The 21778-nt window shown below is 41.5% G+C and overlaps 4 protein-coding genes across 6 annotated transcripts in view; 2 read left to right on the forward strand and 2 right to left on the reverse strand.

Annotated features, from left to right (window-relative positions):
- The window catches only part of ptpn11a (protein tyrosine phosphatase non-receptor type 11a), a 12296-nt gene extending 6345 nt beyond the window's left edge, over nucleotides 1–5951 (reverse strand). Inside the window, exons 1-8 of one of the 2 annotated variants that reach the window (XM_031875206.1) lie at nucleotides 5670–5951; nucleotides 3999–4121; nucleotides 2001–2195; nucleotides 1412–1607; nucleotides 1203–1322; nucleotides 991–1104; nucleotides 359–455; nucleotides 172–269 (exon numbers count right to left, since the gene is read on the reverse strand). In XM_031875206.1, coding sequence (XP_031731066.1) covers nucleotides 172–269; nucleotides 359–455; nucleotides 991–1104; nucleotides 1203–1322; nucleotides 1412–1607; nucleotides 2001–2195; nucleotides 3999–4121; nucleotides 5670–5683 — 957 coding nt within the window. In that variant the 5' untranslated portion in view covers nucleotides 5684–5951. The remainder of the gene's footprint in view (nucleotides 1–171; nucleotides 270–358; nucleotides 456–990; nucleotides 1105–1202; nucleotides 1323–1411; nucleotides 1608–2000; nucleotides 2196–3998; nucleotides 4122–5669) is intronic. The other variant, XM_031875207.1, reaches the window with a different exon arrangement.
- A 1083-nt stretch (nucleotides 5952–7034) lies between these two features.
- tmed2 (transmembrane p24 trafficking protein 2) lies at nucleotides 7035–10542 on the forward strand. Its single transcript, XM_031875203.1, has 4 exons — nucleotides 7035–7452; nucleotides 8110–8302; nucleotides 8832–8939; nucleotides 9026–10542. Exons 1-4 carry the CDS (start codon nucleotides 7273–7275, stop codon nucleotides 9148–9150), a joined length of 606 nt encoding a protein of 201 aa, XP_031731063.1. The 5' UTR covers nucleotides 7035–7272; the 3' UTR covers nucleotides 9151–10542.
- An 838-nt stretch (nucleotides 10543–11380) lies between these two features.
- On the forward strand, nucleotides 11381–18652 carry ddx55 (DEAD (Asp-Glu-Ala-Asp) box polypeptide 55). The gene is made up of 14 exons (XM_031875237.1): nucleotides 11381–11568; nucleotides 11665–11715; nucleotides 12383–12469; nucleotides 12612–12703; nucleotides 12878–12940; nucleotides 13853–14002; nucleotides 14092–14284; nucleotides 14493–14575; nucleotides 15120–15251; nucleotides 15333–15425; nucleotides 15627–15741; nucleotides 15855–16023; nucleotides 16118–16410; nucleotides 16500–18652. The coding sequence occupies exons 1-14, from the start codon at nucleotides 11461–11463 to the stop codon at nucleotides 16665–16667; spliced, it is 1797 nt and encodes a 598-aa protein (XP_031731097.1). The 5' UTR covers nucleotides 11381–11460; the 3' UTR covers nucleotides 16668–18652.
- eif2b1 (eukaryotic translation initiation factor 2B, subunit 1 alpha) lies at nucleotides 15508–20238 on the reverse strand. 2 transcript variants are annotated; one of them, XM_031875240.1, is made up of 9 exons: nucleotides 19931–20238; nucleotides 19740–19841; nucleotides 19218–19354; nucleotides 18918–19034; nucleotides 18546–18658; nucleotides 18338–18406; nucleotides 18172–18247; nucleotides 16966–17091; nucleotides 16741–16896 (listed from the first exon to the last, which is right to left on the reverse strand). In XM_031875240.1, exons 1-9 carry the CDS (start codon nucleotides 19941–19943, stop codon nucleotides 16741–16743), a joined length of 909 nt encoding a protein of 302 aa, XP_031731100.1. In that variant the 5' UTR covers nucleotides 19944–20238. The 2 variants fall into 2 exon arrangements, with proteins under 2 accessions (XP_031731099.1, XP_031731100.1); XM_031875239.1 differs by having other exon boundaries at nucleotides 15508–17091.
- Nucleotides 20239–21778: the final 1540 nt, after the last annotated feature.

Consider the following 21778-nt stretch of genomic DNA (forward strand, 5'->3'; position numbering starts at 1 on the left):
ACACACACACACACACACACACACACACACACACACACACACACACACAGACGGTCAGCCGAACACTGACTGAAAACATGCAGAACGACTTAATCAACACAATATTACATCGTATAGATTTCATTAAGTGCAGAATAAACATGTGTTTTGCGGAGGATGAAGGGACTTTACCACGACAGCAGATACTACCAGGATGATATTGGCATTGATGTAGTCAGAGCCCGGCTCACTCGGTTCCCTGTCATTCAGCACCACACGCGTGTGGTCGACTGCAGACAGAAACAGAAACAACACAGCTTTTAAAATCCCACTCAGGTGGGCAGAAATCAGGTGAGCATTCGGGGGGGGGGGTTCTCACAAGGCAGAATGTTCTTGTATCTGTTCTTGTTTTTGTTCTCTGCTCTTTGGCCCTCTTTGCGACTGTAGAGCAGCTTGCACTCCTGTTGCTGCAAAGTCTGGATGGAAAGAGAGAGACAGTATAACACCGTGAGAAGAGGTGAGAAACAATAAGACACGATCAATACAATAATAAATGAGACGATAAGATTCAACACGATGACCCTCTGAACCCCAAAACCCACCAGCTAGATTGAAACAATTTCTTTAAATAATCGCCAAAACGACACCGCTTATCACAGCCAGAGCTTATAAAAAAGTTATTATTGTCAGATTTCCATCTTTCCGACAGTCCTTGAACACATCAAGTGCGACGAACACTTCCGTCAGAAAAAGCAGACGAATCTGAGCCTAAAATTGTGATATTTCATCAAAATCATTTTATTCTACATGTTCTCATTTCAAATCTTGCGTCGAATAAACCAGATTGTGTAAAAACATTAAACTGTGAGCTCCTCAGCGCAACTATGAAGTCATGATTGATTCATCTGAGACCAACCAATGTGACAGGAATGAAAAAAACACCGAAACTGCTTCAGGTTCAGAGGTTAAACATGAATGTTTGTGAGGTCACATGACAACAGAAGCACTCACCTCAAACTCTTCCCAGAAGCCCTGTTTGACTTTGTCTGTGGCCTCCGCTAGTTTGCTCAGCTCTCTCACTCGACTTTCGATCTCTGCAGCGTTAATACGAGTAGTGTTCAGGGGCTGAGGAGGAGCAAGAGGAGAGCAGGAGTCACCACTGTTACCATCAGGAGAACTTTTAGCTTCACGGTAGAAATGAGTGAGACGGGCCTGAGAGGAACCTGTTTGAGCTGAAGCACGGTGCCCAGCGTCTCCACCATGGGGTTCTTCTTGTAGTGCTCGACCAGGTCGGTGAGGGAGTCAAACTTCTCCCCTCCGCCGACGTCGTACTTCAGGTCCATCTAAATATAAAGAGGCCACAGTCTCACCGTCACAAGACATCTACATGTAGTATGCACAACTATTGATCCATATTCCTTGGGGTGTTCACCTGGCAGCGGATCATGACGTGGGTGACTTTGGGTTTGCTGTCACTGCTCACGTCCGTCTTGTCATCTCCCGTCCGGACCGACAGAACGAAGTCCCCGGGGTGGCTCTGGCTCTCTCTCACCAGGAAGCTGCCGTTCTTCCCTTTCTCCGTCAGCAGCTTCTCGGCCTCCCGGCCCGACAAGTGTCCGTGGAACCATCTGGAGAAAAAGACACACCGGAGTCGAATTATGTCGTTGAAGAACGCTTTCTACACATCATGAAACAGTCTGTGCCATTGTCTGTTTACATCATGCTTCTTCAATACAGCATGATGTTCATTTAGTACATTATGGTCCATTTACAGTCACACAGACCATAAAGCAGGGGATGCTTTAGGGCGGGGCTACACTGTGATTGACAGGTCTCTACCAGAGACGTAGACGACGTCTCTACGTCAGCAGTTTGGGGTGATATTAAGATGTTTTGTTTTATTGCTCCCATAATAAAATGCCCCAAATACAGCTGGAGCAGGAATACATGTAGCTAAAACAACACAGAAATTTGAACATTAGTAATTAATAAATAGAATAATAAATATGGTGTCCACTCACCGCTCGGAGGTGGGGTCGGCACAGTTGAGCGGATACTTGAGCTCGATGACGTCTCCGTTCTTCTCCTTCAGCTGCCCGTGATGCTCCATGTAATACTGCACCAGCTCCGCCAGCGTGGCAAACTTCTCCCCACCGTACAGGTCGTAGTAGTCGCCTGTGTTCTGGATCTTGATGTGGGTGACGGCTCCATTTCGCCTGCAGAAGGAAAAAAAATATATAATCATTTAGGGAAGCGCTGTCATCACAAACAAATCAAAAATCAAACTACTATGTAAAATATCTTCTCACTTCTTTTCTTTGTCTTACGAGACTTTAAACTTAATATATTTGGGTAATAAACTGACAAAAACCAGCAACATGACATCATCATGTTGCGCTTCATCAATTCTATTCTTCACATGACATTTATTTTAGACCGATTGATTGACTGATCAAGAAAATGATCCCATCATGCGTTATGATTAATATGACCAAAATGTAGAATTAAAAACACAGTCTCCAACAACATGGCTGCCATCTCCGTTATTTAAAAGAAGTGAAAGACTTGAAGAAATAAAGGTGCTTTTTTGTGACACAAACCCAAAAAAACTGGCGGCATAAACTGAGATGAGTCATAGTGAGTGAGTGACCACCAGCAGCGCAGAAAATAGAAAAAGGAGAAGTTGAGGCAGATCTGAAGCTCAGCAGCACGAAACCCTCAACGACTTCTGGTTTAGTCTGAATGAGCACAGAGGGAGACACAGAGGGAGACACAGAGGGAGACACAGAGGGAGACACAGAGGGAGACAGACAGAGACAGAGGACGGGTCTCCGTCTCCCCCAGCGGAGCGTGACTTGTTTTGTTTCCATATGAAGTAAACATGGTGAGATGAGAGACCGTGCAGCGAAAATAAGAGACTGAGACACAAATAACTCTGGCTGCATCAGCTGAACGGAGTTAATGATACGTCATCTTAAAAAATGTGAGACTCGACCCCGAGATGAAACCACAAACTCTTTTTTTATTAGTAAAAGACTTCCTTCTCTGGATAACACGCCATCATTCCACACAGTTCATGCGTCAGACGGAGCAGGATTATGAATGCTGGATTATATTCCAGCATCATTTGATTTTTCAGGCCCTGAAAACACAACACCGGCTCCTCATATAATCCTTTAAAGTCGTCATGAAACATGTGAGAGCAAACAATTGTCCGTTCACACATCCAGAGAGTCACTATCATTCTGTGGAGTCATGTCTGAGTCCACCAGATAAATGATATTTACTCTCACTTTAGCTGTTCTGATGTGAAACATCTGGCTCGTCAGCTGCTCCATGTCCACCAGCTAGTCGCTAACTAAGTCTGTGTGTCTGTTCAGTGCTGAGCAGGTAGTGTACACTGGCTTTATGTAGTTGATCCATTCTTATTATAAACATATTGATTACTGCAGCATTAAGTAAGATAGACTAAAAGCAAAGTAGGTGTAATTTAACATTCAATTTAAAGGTCATAATGTTGTTCACACAAATATTAATAACTAACTTATGGATGAAACATTTCATTTGTCTGATCCTCAGCGTATCATAGCAACATATCGGACCATTTTGTTGCATGTTTACAAACGTTATTGATGTAAAACAAACATTTATCACCTGGATGTATTTGTTGTCCAGACGTAGAGCCTGTTTTATGACCTCTTTGTTTACATTTAGATCCCCAATCACACCTTTAAAACCCTTTACATTATAATATTTACTCAATGAAGGACTGTTTTATCTGAAACTTATTACGCTTCGTTTTAAAAAAGATATTGGTAACAATAAACCATGAAATCACCACATCTACATGTACACTTAAAGGCAACAATACTTTCAAAATAAGAGGACCCAACGTAAACGCAATACTCTTATCTTAGGTGGTGGTTCTTTCATTTCAACCGTGCTTCCCCACCAGAAAGTGTATTTTTAAACCGCTGACACAGTGTCACACTGTATCCTGTAGTGTGTGCATCACTCACCGTACTGAGAGGGTAAAGTCTCCCGGATTACTCTTACTGGGTCGGGCTAAAAAGCTCCCATCCACTCCTCGAGTCAGCAGGAGGTTTTCAGCCTCCACTCCTGTGATGTTGGGGTGAAACCACCTGAAAGAGAGAGGAGGAAAAACACCGATCAGCCTCGGTGTGACGAGCACAGCTGCTTTCACTTCTATGAATAACACGTTTGCTCCTTTTTCATCTGAAAACAATTGATGGATGCAAAAACTGGAGCTGCACCATAACTTCACCTTTCAGCTGAAATACAACATATAAAACATAGAACAAACATGAATCATATCACATGTGCTTTTCTGTCTTTTTAAGTACTGTGGTTCTTTTGAACAGAACTATCTTAAGACTTTTCTCTCTCATTCTTCCCCCCCCAACACTGTTTGTCTGTTTGGTTCATAATATCTGCGTGTCATCCTCCAACACACTCAGCCAGTGTTTCCTTCATCACTGTCCTCGCACTGCATGTCGTCTCCATCTCTGTGTGGAACATAGTACCCGTCAGTGTTGTGTGTACAAATAGTCCGACCTCTTTCCACGTCTTCAGTACTTGCTTCTTCATTCTCTCTTACTACGTTCATCATTATGCACCAAAATACCACAGAAAATGTCCTTGTATGTGAAAACCTACATGGCAATAAAGCTGATTCTGATTCATGGGGCTGAGGAGGTTTAGTAATCTATAATTTATAATTTACTTTAATGATATGTTTGTGCATCTAGCTAACATTTTCAGTCTGCTTCTCCATTGTAGTTGTACTACTGGAATTACTTTCTAATGTGTATATATGACAGATAGTAATAGTGTTTACCAGTGGTGGACAAAGTACTCTTCCCTGAAATACAAATTAGCAGTACCACAGAGTAGAAATACTCTATTATAAGTAAAAAATCCTGCATTCAAGACTTTACTTGCGTAAAAGAACAGATGTATTAGCATTAACATATACTTAAAATAAGGAAAGGTAAAATCACTCATCATGCATAATGGCCCATCCCATAATCATATACATTATATGACTGGATTATAATCATTGACGCATGAATATGTTTAATAATAAATAACGTTTTTCTTAACCTATAATAATACCAAATGCTTTATTTGTTGATTATATTTTGCATCATGAATCGAAGTAACAAATAACTTAAATTCACAAATAAAAGTAGAGAAGTGAAAAGTAAAACACTACCTCTGAATTTGTAGTAGAGTACAACTATGAAGTACCTTAAAGTAAACCTTTAAGTACCTTAAATACAGTATTAGTTACATTTCTACAACAGCTTGTGTGTGAAAACCTGCTGATTCTTTATTACTATTACTTATAAACTAGTATTTCCTTTCATTATGAGTGTGTGCTTTATTTACCTAATATTATCATTGTGGTTCTCCATAATGTAACTACTACTAGCGTTACTGTAGATCTACTCAGTGACAGATAGTAACGGTGTTTACTAACCTCAACATCTAACTTACCGGTGTGTGCTATAAATGAAGCGCTCTCTAGCTAACTAGCTATTCAGTTGTTGTTGTTTTTCCAGAACCGTCTACACACACAGAGCTTGTTTACAAACACAATCAGCTGAGTTTAGTTAAGAGTTAGCTTCCTCTGCTAACATAACTAGCAGACATTGTTGTCCTCTTACCTCCGAGATGTCATCTTTTTCTCGTCCCTCCTCACTTCCTCGCTGGCAGTTAGCAGTTAGCTACAATTAGCTAGGCTAACGTTTTCCAAACCGTTTCCGCTTCGATCACAGAATAAAAGTGCTTCATCGGTTTCACACCCGGTTTTTAAAACGGGCACCGAAATCCAGGCATGGAAACCAATTGTTTTTGTATGCGTTACAAAAAAAAAAAAAAGTCTCTTTTAGGCCTCGGCCTCGGAGACTTCACAGCAAAGTCGCTGATTGGGACGTCACCAAACATGCGACAAAATAGAGGGGCGCGCGGATTGTTTCGCCGTTCTTCGCTGCCGCTTTTCCGTTTTTTTAAATAAAGCACACAGTTCGGCCAGTCCGGCAAACAGCGAGGCACAAATTAAAGAGTCCTATCACTTTCTCTTTGCGCATGCTCAGTGGCAGCATATTTTATGATTCCAGCGGCACGAGCGTTAGCGTCTACGAGAGGTTTTTGCCGTGGTAGCGTTTCAGGGAGGTTTTTGCCGCGCTAGCGTCAACAAACACAACATTCCGCAGCCCACCGCGGATACCGCACAAATCACGTGGTCTAAATGTTAAAATAAATATCCAAGCTGGAAAAAAAACGGAATACTCTTATTTAGGATGTAAACTCTTTTCGCGGAAGATATACTTAATGTTTTACTAAAGTAAAAGTAGTGATACCGCTGTAGAAATACAAGTAAAATAGGATTGAAACACAAAAAAGTAAGGTATCAAAATATACCTTAAGTATGACAAGTAAAAGTTAATTTCTTTCAGAATGGCCAATTTCAGAACAATACATATTATATTATTGGATTAGGATTATTGATACATTGTTGTGTGCATCACTTCAATATTACAGCTGCTAAATGTGAGGAAATAATATCACAATATATTTGTTCATTGCTTTTTTTAAATTCTAAATCTGAATCAGGAAAGTGAGTAAAGTTTCTTATAAAACGTACAATATTCCAGTCTGAGATGCAGAGGAGTGGAAGTATAAACTAGCAGAAAATAGCGATAACAACTCAGGTAAAGTACAAGAACCTCAAATGTGTACTTAATTAAGTAGGCTACAGTACCAAAGTCAGTGTACTTAGTTACTTTCCATCACTGTTTTTCTGTATGAATGATTTAATACAAGGAGTCATCATAGAAAGAAAACATAATAACTCATATTATTGAGAAAAAATGAGCCAGTTGTTTTGTTTTGTTTTAGCTTTTCTTTATTTTTTATACTATAAGTACAAGACATCCTGATCCACACTCCATACCAGCTGGTGGCGGTAATGCTCCAATTCATTGTTTGCCAACCGCCAATAAACCTCAAAAACAAAGAAGAAGAAGCAGCTTCATTTTGACAAGTATTTTGCGCCGCGTACTCTCTCAAATTTGGCCCTCGTCGGTTCCCGTTTAAGCCTGTACGTGGCAGTCAGAGAGCAGTGTACACAGCAGCCGAGGCTGGTGCGGCTCCTACAGACTGACATCCTGCACTTCTTATAGGATACACTGAAGCGAGGACACTCCAAACAACATCCCAAGACTTTTGTTGTGACAGCCTGCTATATAAAACATTAATTCAACAACCATGTTTACCGTGTCGGAGCTGGTGGTCCTGCTGGCCGTGCTTTCCGCCACCGCGTCCGGCTACTTCGTTAGCATAGACGCCCATGCCGATGAGTGCTTCTACGAGCGGGTCAACTCCGGCACAAAGATGGGCCTCATGTTCGAGGTGGCCGAAGGAGGCTTCCTGGACATCGATGTGGAGGTGGGAGGACTTCACCAAAATAATAAACTCACAACCTAACATGGAGAAATGTGGTTTTATTACTTAAAACATGATTGTGAGACTAAGGCCTGTGCTAACTAACGCTAGCTTCAGCTAACGTCTCTCTGCGTAACGTCAACCTAACTAGTTATCCAGGTTAAAGGCTATTAACTACATTAAATATTCTAATTTATATAGTATAGTATCTTTGTATTAGTCGGGCAGTTTTTTCTGTTAACAAGTGCGTTACAGTGTTCATTTAATTATTCATAAGGCTACAGGAAGTGCAACATTAGCATTATGCGGCTAAGTTATGCTAGCTATGTAGTCTACAAAATAACATCTTTTGACTTGTTTTGTGGAGACTTTGTTGTGGTTTCACGTGGAACTAAGAGCTAGTTGCATTAATTAATGCAGCAGTAATATTAAACTTTAATATATATATATATATATATATATATATATATATATATTTGATATATTACATATCTATACAAAATTATATATATCTATATAATGTGTATATAGAACTAAGTTCATCTGAGTGCTTTGTGTACACAGATGTTGCCGCCATATGGTACAGCAGTGCTATGGTGTTTGTCACGCAGCTGTTGTCTTTACACAGATATTGATATCTTTTTTGTGTGTTCTTCCCAGATAACGGGGCCCGATGGTAAGCAGATTTACAAGGGCGACAGGGAGTCCAGCGGGAAATACTCGGTGGCGGCACATATGGACGGAACCTACAAGTTCTGCTTCAGCAACAAGATGTCGACCATGACACCCAAGATCGTCATGTTCACGATTGACATCGGAGAGGCCCCCAAAGGCCAGGACATGGAGACAGAAGGTAGATAAAGCAGCATATGTCTGCGTACAAAAGAGAAATTAAGTAATACCATATCTCCTATACGTCAGCCAGCTTTTCCCCCAGATAGATCATGCAGAGTGTCTGTATTCTGCTGATCTTGTGTCATTGTTCTGTGATAGTTTGATTCACCTTTTTGACTTTATTTTGAACCCTCTGTTCCTCTTCGTAGGTGGTGACAGCTGGGATGGTAGGGCACAGGGCAATAGGCTTTTATGTTTGTGATGCACTGCAGAGTCTTCTCTAACCAGTGTTTCCATAGTTTAAACTAATAATGTGCATTTCTACAACACAGAGGAAGTTGTATTGTTTGTGAATGGCTTGACGATTTGCACAGTGAGAACATGTATGATCTATGAATGTCTCTGGTGATGGAACGGCATCACCTGCGACATGAGTCACAGTTGCAGAGTTGTTATGCATGTATTGCATACCTCCATGCATGTTTTATTCTTGGTGCACATCCACTGTGTTGTGGCCTGTTACTTAAGATGATGTTTGCCTGTTTCAGCCCACCAAAACAAGCTGGAGGAGATGATCAACGAGCTGGCAGTCGCTATGACGGCTGTGAAGCATGAGCAGGAGTACATGGAGGTTCGCGAGAGGATACACAGAGCGAGTGAGTCCAGAGCCAACTACAACATGTACGTCATTCTAATCGTTTGAATGGAAGTTCTAAACTGTCATCTTCTGTCTCTCTTCCAGTCAACGACAACACAAACAGCAGAGTGGTGCTGTGGTCGTTCTTTGAAGCTCTGGTTCTGGTGGCAATGACACTCGGACAGATTTACTACCTGAAGAGATTTTTTGAAGTACGGCGAGTGGTTTAGTGCGATGAAATTATCCCTCTGTGTCCTCCACTGATTTCTCCCAACACCAAGACAGTTATTTACACTCTGGAAACGAGACCGGCAGATTCGAGTAAAGCCTACATATGATTGGATGTCAGATGTTTTGTTCTCCTGTTACCTGTTTGTTTCCTTCTTTATAAATGTGATTAGTGTTTGTTTGGAACGAATGGCCAAAAGATTCTGGGATAGTCGGTTTATTAGTTTCTTTTTTTTAATTTTTAGGTTTGACAGATTTTCGTTGCCCACTATTGTTTGATAATTAGTAAGTGCAAATTCCTTGCCAGTCCAGTTTTGCCTTCGTGAATGACCGCAGGGCTCATCATTTTATGTAAAAGCAGTCGGATGAAAGACTTAAAAATGCACATAAATTGGTCGGCATGTGTGGAGTTTCCACATGAAAATGCAAAGATTTAGATGGGACCCGTCTCAAATGATAAAACACATACAAACATGAGAACAGAATGTTGGATTATGTTTAGAGATGCAAGAGTTTTTGTTTCCAGCCTCTAAGCCAAGTCAGACAATGTACTGGTGGATACGTGATATCTGTACGTTGTGTTCATGCTCTCAATCAACAAATTGCCCTCCTGGTGGATATATCTGAAGGATTTACACTGAAACCGATCTTTTAAGGGAAACCGTACGGCTTCTAGCTCCGTCTGTTGATTCACAGCGATCCATGCTGCGGGGGGGAAGGGGGGCGGGGCTTCAGTGCGATTCCCTACGTAGTTCAGAAACAGACGAGTGGTTTCTCGGCCTAAGAGTCAACAAGTTGATTTAACTTTTACACTTTAATTTGACGACTTCCACTTAGTAAGACCTGGAAGAGCCGAGGCGGAGGTTGATTTTAAACTGAACTAAGTGTAGAGGAATGCTGAAATACATGTTGATTGACGCTGGGTGGGGGCGGGGTGGGGGGGTCTGATGCGTGATGACTGCTGTGTGCTTTAGTTGCTTCTACTAGCGTTCCTGTGTTGGTTTAGGGGTTTTAAATTATGATTGTATACAGTTTTGAACAGTTTGTTTTTCCTGGAGCATATCCTGTGACATGCAACTGTTTGGATGAGGCCTTTCAAATGTCTTCTACTTGTTTATTTCCCCGTCGAGGTTAAAAATGAAAAATAACTCTCGTCCAAGGCAGTAGCTTCACATCTAGCACACAGCTGCAACATCACAAGTGTTGCATGTCGCTGAATATGTTCCAGTTTTGTATTAAAAACAATCTTCGGTGGGTAAACTGCTCTGTACACAGTCTCCTTTTTTGTGATTACACGCTACTAAATCTGATGAAATGGATCTGTACAAATGTAGAACAGTTGTCTGTGGAAAAAGCCCCAGGTTTCATAATAAAGCCCATATTCTGTACATTTACTTGGATGTCTTTAAGCAGGTTTGACTGAATCATGTAGTTCAGTGGTTTGTAAAGTGGGAGTATGTAGGACTATTTTCACTGTAGTCGTAATTATAATGTAATAATTAAATGTATTTATATACAGACACAGCACTTACAAAGTGCTTAACATGGTTGAACCAAGAACGAAAAATATATTCATGACTGCAATGAGATCAAATCTATGGAAGCCCATTTCTGCAGCAAAAAAAAAATTTGAAGTTAGACTTGATAATAAAAATGTCCCCATAGTCATGAGATAGAAAGTCGAAGTAATGATACTTCAACACAGTCAGAAGCAGCTCTTCATAGGTTACCCTACATGTGACATACATGTATTGTGGGTACAATGAAGACTACTTTAAACGTGGCTTTACAACACATGAAATACTTCACGTGGGATTGTGTAAACGCACCCTTGAAAGGATTTTAAGCTTTGAAGAAAGTTATTGTAATAACTTGTTTGATATTTGTCTTTGCTATTTTCTTTAATAGTTTGATCTTTGATAGAGTAATGTGGGTTTCTTAACCCTAAATTAAAAGGATTTAAGTTATAACAAATGTGCTTAAATATATTTTTACACTTATATGTACAATATTTTCCATACAATTTCAGACAATTACAACAATACAAAAAAATACACTACCCCAAAGTTGTATTTAAAAATAAAATAAAAAGCAGTGACTTTTTTGAATCTATTGCAGTAGAAAATAAAATACACGAAAAATAGAAATACATCGGTACGCGGAACGATACTGGGGACCGCGCTTCAGTTGCCGCCCGGGTTGAAAACATCAACGCACCCGGAAACCGGAACAGCGTGGAGGCGCAAGAGGAGACGCAGCCGAGCGGTGGCTAACAACGTTAGCATTAAACTCAGTCTAGTGTTCCACTCAACATGGATAACTCGACAGAAGGGACGTGGGACAGTTTACCGATTCAACTCACTGAAGGGATTCTACAAACGCTCGAGGAAGTGAAGTTCACGCACATGACACCTGTACAGGTAACTTTAAAATACCTCTCTTTAAACCCGCTTCTCTTTAACACCAATGTTCATCAAACACATCATTGATATATTATTGTTGCTTTTTCTTTACAGTCTGCTTGTATTCCGCTGTTCATGAGTAACAAAGATGTGGCTGCTGAGGCGGTAAGTGTAACTAAGTACTCTAACGTTACGTAGGTACCACTTTGAGGTACTTGTACATAACTTGAGTATTTCCATTTCATGCTGTAACATTAATGTGATGAACACATTCATGAATCGATAATTATAATCCAGTAATATGGTGTCTATGAATCTAAAATGTGCCATTCTGTACAATGACTTTTACTTCTAACAGAGTATTTTTACACCCTATAGTACAACAGTTAAACCAGACATACTGGTGGTACTACTAATTAACATGTGTATGAGCTATAACTAAGACCTAATAAATCAGTTAGATCAGTTATAAAGACATCAATGAATATAAGTTTTGAGTTGCCAGGTTGTCAACAATCCTCAAACACTGTATTAGCACTACAGCTACCAATGTTCCTTATTGATTAATCTAACAATTTTCTTAATGAATTGTCTATAAAATGTCAGAATGTGAGCGTGTTTTATTCAAGCAACAGTCCAAAATAAAGATATTCAGTTTTAATATAAATTACAGTGTGATACAGAAGTTGGAACGAGCTGTTTTTGGGCATTTCTACTTCAAAATGTGACGGTTAAATGAATCCTCTTTTGATTGATTGCTACTTGTCTTCTGTAAAACAGTTCCAGGACATGTGGAACTATTTCTTCATCATTTTCTGTCGTATCGTTGTAGGTGACCGGGAGCGGAAAGACGCTCGCTTTCGTGATTCCCATCATAGAGCTACTGCTGAAGAGGGACGAGAAGCTGAAGAAGATGCAGGTGAGGCCGAAGGCGACGCTCCAGATTTACATCCATCTTCCACTGAGAGTGACTCTGTCCAACGTGTAGAGGGGGGTATCGGGGCCATAAGGGGGATTCGAACACCCGGTTGAAGCTTTAAAGGTTGTTTTTTCTCCTGCAGGTTGGTGCTCTGGTGATCACGCCCACAAGAGAACTGGCCCTTCAGATCAGCGAAGTGATGGAGACGTTCCTTCAGAAGTTTCCACAGTTCACGTGAGTACAAAGTCACTCTGACCCGTTTGAATAGTTAAATATCTTAACTCAAGGTCCGCTTGCTGATTTCTTCCGGAGCTTTCAACCACGTCTCAGTTAGCTCAGTTGTCACGACTAAATATTCAGACGAATGTTTTTAGTTATTAAAATGCTTTTTGTACGTTTGTTTTTCAGGCAGATTTTGCTGATTGGTGGCACCAACCCGATAGACGATGTGGAGAAGTTCAAAGATAAAGGGTGAGATGTGAGGTGTTACTTAGGGGCTAGTAGAGTCTTTATGCTAAGCTAAGCTAACAGATTTAATTTTCTTATCAACGGACACACATGACAGTGGCGTCAATCTTCTCATCCATCCCAGATATTTAGAGGAAGAGTTCATTCGATTCATCGTTAAACAAATTAATCACGTCCACTAAATCAACCGAAATTCAAATTAAGAGTCCTGATGCCAAAACAAGATGTCCTTTAGTTAAATTACTTTTTAAAGAGGCGATGAGCAGGTAAGTGGCAGTGCCTAAAAAGGGTTAAATATGAGTGCTGATGCATTTTAATGTGAGGAGAGTTACAGGAAAGGAGACTTATCTCAACTTGTAGATCCAACAGAGACGAGAAGTCCACAGCTGATTCTGAGCGGAGATAGTTTATGATTCAACCAAACCTGCTCCAGATAATCCAGCTTCCTCTGTTAGACTTGTTTCTACGTGTGAAGACGTCCATGAACTGGACTCCTCTGTCTGTCCTCCATGCTGCCTTTGTTAGTTCTGTCCCCTTCCCCCGTCTCACAGGTGTGTCTGATGTATCTCCTCACCTTCATTTCCTGTCACCGTTGAAAAGGGATATTCTGCACCTTTTTATTTTACCGCTTTCTGCTACAAGCGTACCTCTCAAAAATGTCAAACTATTGCTGTAAAAACAAAACTACGGACACGTTTGCATCTCCGTCGACTTCAAGACGCAGGGCATGCTGGGAAACGCCTGGCTGTCATCTGATCAGAGAGCTGATTGGCTCTTAAAACACCACGTTTAGTAAAAACAATCCTCACTTCTGTGTCATTTTAATTTTGAAGGCGAGATTGTTGGCTGTGAGTCTCTTAAACCAGGCGACCAGGACGAGTGTGACGTGTGTGTGTGTGTGTGTGTGTGTTTCAGGGCGCACATTGTGATTGCGACACCGGGCCGTCTGGAGGACATGTTCAGGAGGAAGGCAGACGGTCTGGACTTGGCCAGCTCAGTGAGGAGTCTGGATGTTCTGGTTCTGGACGAGGCCGACCGACTGCTGGACATGGGTTTCGAGGCCAGGTGATGAAATGACGTCAGCGTGTCCAGATGAGTTTTAATCTTCCTTGAGACCTTTGTGCCGCTAACAGAGACTCTTTGTGTGTTTCCAGTCTGAACACCATCTTGGGTCACCTGCCCAAACAGAGACGGACGGGCTTGTTTTCAGCCACTCAGACTCAAGAGCTGGAGAAGCTGGTGAGGGCCGGCCTCAGGAACCCGGTACGCATCGCGGTGAAGGAGAAGGGCGTGGCGGCCTCCGCCATCGTCCAGAAAACACCATCCAGGCTCTGCAACTACTACACCGTGAGTCTCACACCGACCGCTTCACGTCAGTCCGGGAGGGAGGGGCCTATTATGATTAGTTTTATACTATTTTATACGTTATGCTGCATTATGTAGTAAAACAAGTTGTGCCTTTGCTTGTGACTTTGTGTATTAATCTGTTTCACATCAATCAGCCCCCAAAAATGTAATTGACACAAAAACAACTTTTTTTTTTTGGTCATTTCAGATTTGCAGAACGGAGAAGAAGTTCAACAACCTGGTGGCGTTTATACGGCAACACAAGCAGGAGAAGCATCTGATCTTCTTCAGGTATGTTGAATATTATATTAATCGTGTAGGTTGTGTTGACTCACTGTTTTTAATCCGGCCAAATCAAACTGTCAACACAGAACCAGCCATCGGGTTCGTCTACTAAAGTTAAAACAAAGAAGACGACCGCGTCCTCAAAACTGGTGACGCAGAGGAAGTCGGTGTTAATTTGTCTAATTATACTGAGAACCGAAAATATGGAGCTTTGCAGACGATGTGGTGTCTCTTTGAGCCACAGCAAGTAGCTAAGAACGGATCTTTTGTCAGCAGCTTTGTCAACAGCTTTCAGATTGTGAAACTGCTCAGACGAGAAGAATAAAACAGCTCAAATTGATGCGAGTGGACAGAAATCCAGTTGATCGACCTGCAGCCGGATCGTTAATCATTCAGGCAATAAATCAGCTGTGACTCCTGCAAACTGCACGATGAACAAACAGGCAGAAATATGGAACAAATCTAAAATGCGTCCTAATCCCGACATTATGCCGTCACGTTTGTTTTGTCAGATCTTTAGTCGTTGACCATGTCACTGTCTCCCCACCAGTACGTGTGCCTGTGTGGAGTACTTCGGTCGAGCTCTGGACACTCTGGTGAAGAAGGTCACCGTCTACTGCATCCACGGCAAGATGAAGAACAAACGCAACAAGATCTTTGCAGACTTTCGGGCCCTGAAAAAGTTTGTGTGCATGAAACCGCAAGAATGAATCAGTAACAAACGTTTGTGTCTATAAGTTATGTATCATCCGTTATGCTGCAGTGGGATCTTGGTGTGCACAGACGTCATGGCCAGAGGGATCGATATCCCCGATGTTAACTGGGTGCTGCAGTACGATCCTCCCAGCAGTGCCAGGTGAGGGAGAAACATTGAGTCTATATATATCTATCTATCTATATATATATTTATATCTATATATATATACTCTGTGTGGAAGTGACTGGGATCTCTTTTTATGTGTAAGACAACATTGCTTTCCTAACTTAACACATAATGTAACAAATGCCTAGAAATAAATATTTATTGTGGTTTTTATTTATCCTTATTTTGTCTCAGTGCGTTTGTGCATCGATGTGGACGTACAGCTCGTATCGGCAATCATGGCAACGCCCTCGTCTTCCTGCTGCCGATGGAGGAATCCTACGTCAACTTTCTGTCCATCAACCAGAAAGTGAGTTTGCAAAAACTTCTCTAAACCCATCAAGTCTACTCCTGGTTGGGTCCATATACTGCTGATGTTGTATTACCACAGAACGATGAATTGGTCTCTTGTCGTGTCCTCAGTGTCCCCTCCAGAAGATGGTCCTCACAGGTGAGGTTATGGACATGCTGCCTAAAGTGAAGGCCATGTCTCTGGCGGACCGAGCCATGTACGACCGCGGCATGAGAGCCTTCGTGTCGTTCGTCCAGGCCTACGCCAAACACGAGTGCAGCCTCATCTTCAGGCTCAAAGGTGAACAAAAAACAGCCACTTCACATCTTCTCTGCAGTTCTTCACGAAGCACAGATGTTAACCTTTCAGCCGCTGCACCTTTTCCTCCGTCTAGATCTGAACTTCGCCACCTTGGCCCGCGGCTTCGCCCTCCTCCGCATGCCCAAGATGCCCGAGCTGAAGGGGAAGAAGATTCCCGGTTTCACCAGGACGACGCTGGACACGGACACCATCCGCTACAAGGACAAGAACCGGGAGAATCAGAGGCAGAAGATGCTCGCCGAGCTGAAGGAGAAAGTGGTGACGCCCTTGCCTAAAAGGAACTACATCAAGAATAAACCTTGGTCCAAACAGAAGACCAAGAGCGAACGCAGGAAGAAGAGATCCGCCAAGAGGAAGCTCGAGGAGGTATTTCTTTCATTTTTAAATCTGCTGATGAGACATCAGATGTTTGGATTTATTCACGACTCCTCATTGTATTTGTTCCGTGTCTGCAGGGCTCTGACGTGGAGGACGAAGACGCGAAGGAGCTTTTAAAAGACACTCGCATCCTCAAGAGGCTGAAGAAAGGACAAATCACAGAGGAGGACTTTGAGAAGCAGATAACGAGCGGAATAAACTCCAAACACAGCGCAGGAGGAGCGTCGGGGGACGGGGAGCTGTGAGCAGCTGTGTTGCATTCAATTAAACGCTGAGACATTTGTTTACCTTGTGATAAAATGGATTTTTTTTATTGAATTATAAATAAAGCTTGATGAGCTCGTCGCTGATGGCAGACGGGGTGAGGACTCCCAGGTCGGTGAAGAGGAGTGTGATGAGGGACGGAGGCGTGTAGTCGATCATGGGATGCTCCTCCGACAGGTTCTTCACGGTCTTCAGCGTGTCCGCTTTGTACTGCGGAGGCCAGCAGAACGTTAGTAAAGAAAATAGAACAAAACAAAGGCATCCTCTGTCGTTTCTTACCTTAAATCTATCGGGCACGTCCTGTTGGTTGAGCGGGTAGATGCGGACGAATTTGAAGCTCTCTGCTACGACGTAGAAGGGCTTGTTGTGAGCTTTGGAGCACACGGCCGTCTGATACGTGCCGATCTGTAAACGGCAACGGTTAAACGTTCAGCTCTGTGTTTGCGTCTCGATCAGGAGTGGAAAGCAACCAAGGACAAGTTTGAGGTACTTGTATTTTATGAGAGTACTTCTACTTTATACTTTTACTCTGCTACATATCAGAGAAGTTATTTACTCCACCACATTTGTAGATGAATACATTGAAAACACCTCAAAAACATGAATTATTGAGTCTTATTTTCTGCCATTGAGATGATTTCAACTTGTTTGTGAGGTTCCTTCTACTCTAAAGCAGTGATCCCTTATTCTGTCTTTTTTTAAAGGGGACATATTATGAAAAACACACTTTTTCAGTACTTGTGCACAAACATCTGGATATCTGGAGTTCCTACCAACCCACAAACTGAAGTAAGACGAGTCAGTCAGGTTTGGATCTCCCTCCTTCGTCACATGCCGACTCATTAGAATATACCGCCCACGGCTTGAGAGCTAACGTTGCTGAAGTGCACCATATTTTTGGGGCGTTTTTAAATCGGCTAGTCTTAAAGAGACAGGTGCCAACACGGAGCGCTTTAGACTAAGGTTATATATACAGGGACGATTCAGACAGTATGTTTTTTTGGACATTAAAGCATGTAAACTAATCCTAAATACCAGTATGAACATGAGCATAATATAAGATTCACTCACTTATGTTTTTAAAGCAGGTTGTTTTCTATCATAAACAGGTTGAAATAATCCAGTAGTTTAATCTTTTAGAACTAAATAACTAATCTTGACTTTGATCAACTAACATTAAATATGTTACATATTAAAATACATTAACAACTTTTACTTTTGATATTTGAATTACATTTTCCTGATAATACTTCTGTACTTTTACTTAAAGCTACCACGGTGAACTGTCATTGTATGTTGATTCTGGCGCCCCCTGTGGACGTAAACGGCAGTGTTTCTGTGAGCGTGTTAAATATCCACAGCTGCCAGATTCCATTTAGAAAACCTCATTTTAGTGCAGCGGGTGGAACTTTACACACAGACTGGTATTCATACTTGATGAGCTTGTTTTGTGATAAAGGCTCCGGACGATTCACTGAAACTCACCTTGTTGATGATCCCTCCGCTCTCAACGACTCCCTCCGCTCCAACAATAACTAGGTCTACTTTCTCCAAGACATACCTGAGGGGAAAATATCAAAGAACACAAAGCTTTAAGGTCATGCTGATGAAAGTAAGACACTGATTTTGACTTCATGATAAATGTATTTACCCGACAGCTGCATCCAGGACCACTGTTACCGGGACGTTGAGCTTTCTCAGGGCGTCCGCCATCTCTCGCCTGCACGGAGAACGAAACAATCAATGAGTGTGTGAGAGAGACAGCGAGCGAGAGACAGACAGACGGACAGAGAGAGACAGACAGAGCGCGTGTGTGTGTCCCTTCACAATAAAACAGTTTCCTGTTGGTGTTCGCTCACCCGGCTGAGTCGGGCTGTGACTCCGTCACGTACACAGAGAAGCGTTTCTTCTCGGCTGCAGCTTTTTCAAGCACCCGGAGGACGACTCTGGAGTACGAGTGAGTGAGGATTTTCTGACAGGAACATTTAAAAACATCAGCCACCGCCTTAAAGGGCCAGCGCGTAAGATTTAGTGCCATCTAGTGGTGAGGCAGAGGTCTGCGCTCTCCGAGTGAAACCTAATAAATAAATAAAGCTGTGGCGACATTCCCAGAATTAAATACTGTATAATAGTTCTTCATTGAATACAAATTCTCCTTCAACCAGGACTGAAATCTTAAGGATTCCCACTTTGAGTAAAAGTAGAAACACTGCATTAAATAAAACACTCACAGCTCCGTCTTTGATGAAGGTGTGACAGAGTTTAGCCACTTTGTTCCTGGACATCGAGATCTTCTCTAGAAAAAGTTCTCCTCTCTCCTCCATCACCTTCTTACAGCGAGACAGATCCTGAAAGACAGAGAGACAAAAGTTAAGAGTTTGTCTCGTGATTACGAGACAAACTCTCGTTGGTTCTCCTTTCATCTCGGATCACTCATCATTTGCCTGGATTTCCTCCAGGGAGGAGTTTTGTGATAAAACCCGTTTAATTTGGCCGACTCAAACTACTGAAGCTGCACGTTGTCCGCTCACCTCGTGCTCCAGCGATGTGAGACTTATGAAGCGCAGGAAGAGCTCTCCTCCAGAGGACACGGCCACAGACGAGTCCACTCCGGTCAGGCAGTCTGTGGCCGACGTCAGGCTCTCCCTCAGGCCCTGGATGGTCTCACCTGAAGGGGGACAGCTGGTCAGATAAGAGGTCCTAGTTTACCAGGAACACAGGATACTTCTAAATGTTGTACTTTATACTGTATTACATCTCAGAGGAACATATTGTACATTTTACTGTACTACATCTCAGAGGTACATATTGTACTTTTTACTGTACTACATCTCAGAGGTACATATTGTACTTTTTACTGTACTACTTCTCAGAGGTAAATATTGTACGTTCACTGTACTACATCTCAGAGGTACATATTGTACTTTCACTGTACTACATCTCAGAGGTAAATATTGTACTTTCACTGTACTACATCTCAGAGGTACATATTGTACTTTCACTGTACTACATCTCAGAGGTACATATTGGATGATGGGTGAATGAACACACACCTTTGTCTCTCTTGAGGAACTCCAGCAGAGTGCGGATAGCCGCCACAGCGGAGGCCATGTCCGGGTCTGTCCTCATCTGAGCCCTGAAATACTCCACCAGCTCTGACCGGGACACAAGCAACACGGTTCATGTTTAATTACACCAACATTCAAAATATGAAAGAAAAGGGGAAAACGTGAAACAAACGTACCTTCTTCATTCATCCTGACACCTACACGAGAGCCTAAAAGCTGCACTCTTTAGTGTGAAAACAAAATAATGTTTACTGAATTCAATCAGACCCAAATATTTTGGCACATGCCAAATACTCTGCTGACTCTGTGTTCCTGCAGCCTTCGTTTGAATCAAATTATACACAAAAAAAAAAAACAACAATGTCAGCTACACTTTTCTGAAAGCTGCCTGAGAATAATCCTCAGTCTGTGTAGAAAGTTGTATTGTCACTATTCTCCGAGTTGCAGTGCGTTACGAGCTGAGAGCTGCGTGTTGACGTGTCGCGGAGAGATGACGTAGGACGTTTTTTTCCATGCTGAACGTCGTGCCCTCTTCGGGTGCTGTCGGAAATATTGGTATTCATTTACATTTTGGTGAAAATATTTAGGCTAAAATTGTTTATACTTGTGTCTTTTGTCATTTAGATGAGGAAACACTTTTACTATTATTATTATTATTATTATTATTATTATTATTAATTGTAATAATAATTATTATTATTATCATTGCAATTGTTACTATTATTATTATCTTTGAATTTTCACTCTTCTACTTTGTATTGCAACTGCTACACAGTAAATACAGTTTTGTCGTATTTATTTTGGGTAGATATCAGGCAGATATGCAGTTTTATGAGTTTTATTAATAAGAAAAAGGTAAAACACTTTAAGTCCCCCTACTTAGCATTTAGTAGCATAAAATAAACATTGAATTAAATACCCATGATAATGTAGTTGTAAGCAGAAGTGGTTTTATTAATGTATCTGTCAATAACTCCTCCTGTGGGCATCCGTAAATGGAGGCTGCTGGACTAACATATAATAAACGACAAGTCTGTAAAACACACATGAAATAATATATATTTCCCAACATCAGGGGCCTAAGAAGTGAAAGGTGCAGAGTGGCTTCATAGCTAGACAAGATCTGTGGGAGGTATAATACTTTTATTTATATATATATATATTTAGTCTTATTCTCCAGTAAGTCACGCATTATTCTTTTTATAAAATTGTTTACCTTGTGATTTAAATCTCACAAGGTCCTCCATCTTCCCTCAATCAGAAATCATCTGACCTGCAACTTAATATAGACAGGAAATAGTCACAAAGCCTAAATTAATTCAACCATATGTTATGTTTTTGTTTAGTGTTTAGGAGTCTCAAATATGCACTCTAAATCCATACAAGTAATGTATCACAAAAATATCTCTCCTAATGTGTACCGTTAATAATTGTATTATTATGCTCATTCCATCACACGCTTCAAGCTTATATTTAGATCATAATATATGATATTAAATATTAATATTTAACTTCCCCCATTATGCCAAAAAATCCTGGTTAGAAGCCGTTATTCCTCTAATTACACAACTTTTGGTACACGGAGATGACTTGACTCTAATGAACCAACTCTGCAGTACACTAGTAAATTTGAATCTTTTACGTTTCTTAAAGGGCCAGTGTGTAGAGTTTGGCGACATCTAGTGGTGAGGTTGCAGATTGCAACCAACCAAAGCTTCTCCCGTATGCCAAGGAAAGGCCAAGACAGCTACTGGACAAAGATGGAGGAGCGCTCAAAATAAAAACAATGCAAGAGAAGCCTGGAGAGGACTGAAGATAATCTCAGGTCACCGCAAAAGAGACTGGGACTGGGACAAATAAACTGAATATGGTCTTTAAACAGATATGATTCTGCTATTCCTCACAGTTATTTTAATAAACACGGTTATTTGGGTCGTGTCACATCCTTTCTGACATCTTACACATGAAGACAGGTGAGATTTAGGCCTTTCCAATGAGAATATAACACTATAAGCCTTCAAGAC

This window comes from Anarrhichthys ocellatus, unplaced genomic scaffold (genome assembly GCF_004355925.1).
Source record: "Anarrhichthys ocellatus isolate YVR2014 unplaced genomic scaffold, GSC_Weel_1.0 scaffold87, whole genome shotgun sequence".
Classification (NCBI taxonomy): domain Eukaryota; kingdom Metazoa; phylum Chordata; class Actinopteri; order Perciformes; family Anarhichadidae; genus Anarrhichthys; species Anarrhichthys ocellatus.

Coding starts and splice junctions, on each gene's coding strand:
- eif2b1 (XM_031875239.1), bottom strand. Junction 19,355..19,739: donor GTTCCTCAAGAGAGACAAAG/GTGTGTGTTCAT, acceptor GTCCCCCTTCAG/GTGAGACCATCCAGGGCCTG. Junction 19,035..19,217: donor TCACATCGCTGGAGCACGAG/GTGAGCGGACAA, acceptor TCTGTCTTTCAG/GATCTGTCTCGCTGTAAGAA.
- tmed2 (XM_031875203.1), top strand. CDS start 7,273: ATGTTTACCGTGTCGGAGCTGGTGGTCCTGCTGGCCGTGCTTTCCGCC. Junction 7,453..8,109: donor TCCTGGACATCGATGTGGAG/GTGGGAGGACTT, acceptor TGTTCTTCCCAG/ATAACGGGGCCCGATGGTAA. Junction 8,303..8,831: donor CCAGGACATGGAGACAGAAG/GTAGATAAAGCA, acceptor TGCCTGTTTCAG/CCCACCAAAACAAGCTGGAG.
- ddx55 (XM_031875237.1), top strand. CDS start 11,461: ATGGATAACTCGACAGAAGGGACGTGGGACAGTTTACCGATTCAACTC. Junction 12,941..13,852: donor GAGAAGTTCAAAGATAAAGG/GTGAGATGTGAG, acceptor TGTGTGTTTCAG/GGCGCACATTGTGATTGCGA. Junction 15,252..15,332: donor GACTTTCGGGCCCTGAAAAA/GTTTGTGTGCAT, acceptor GTTATGCTGCAG/TGGGATCTTGGTGTGCACAG.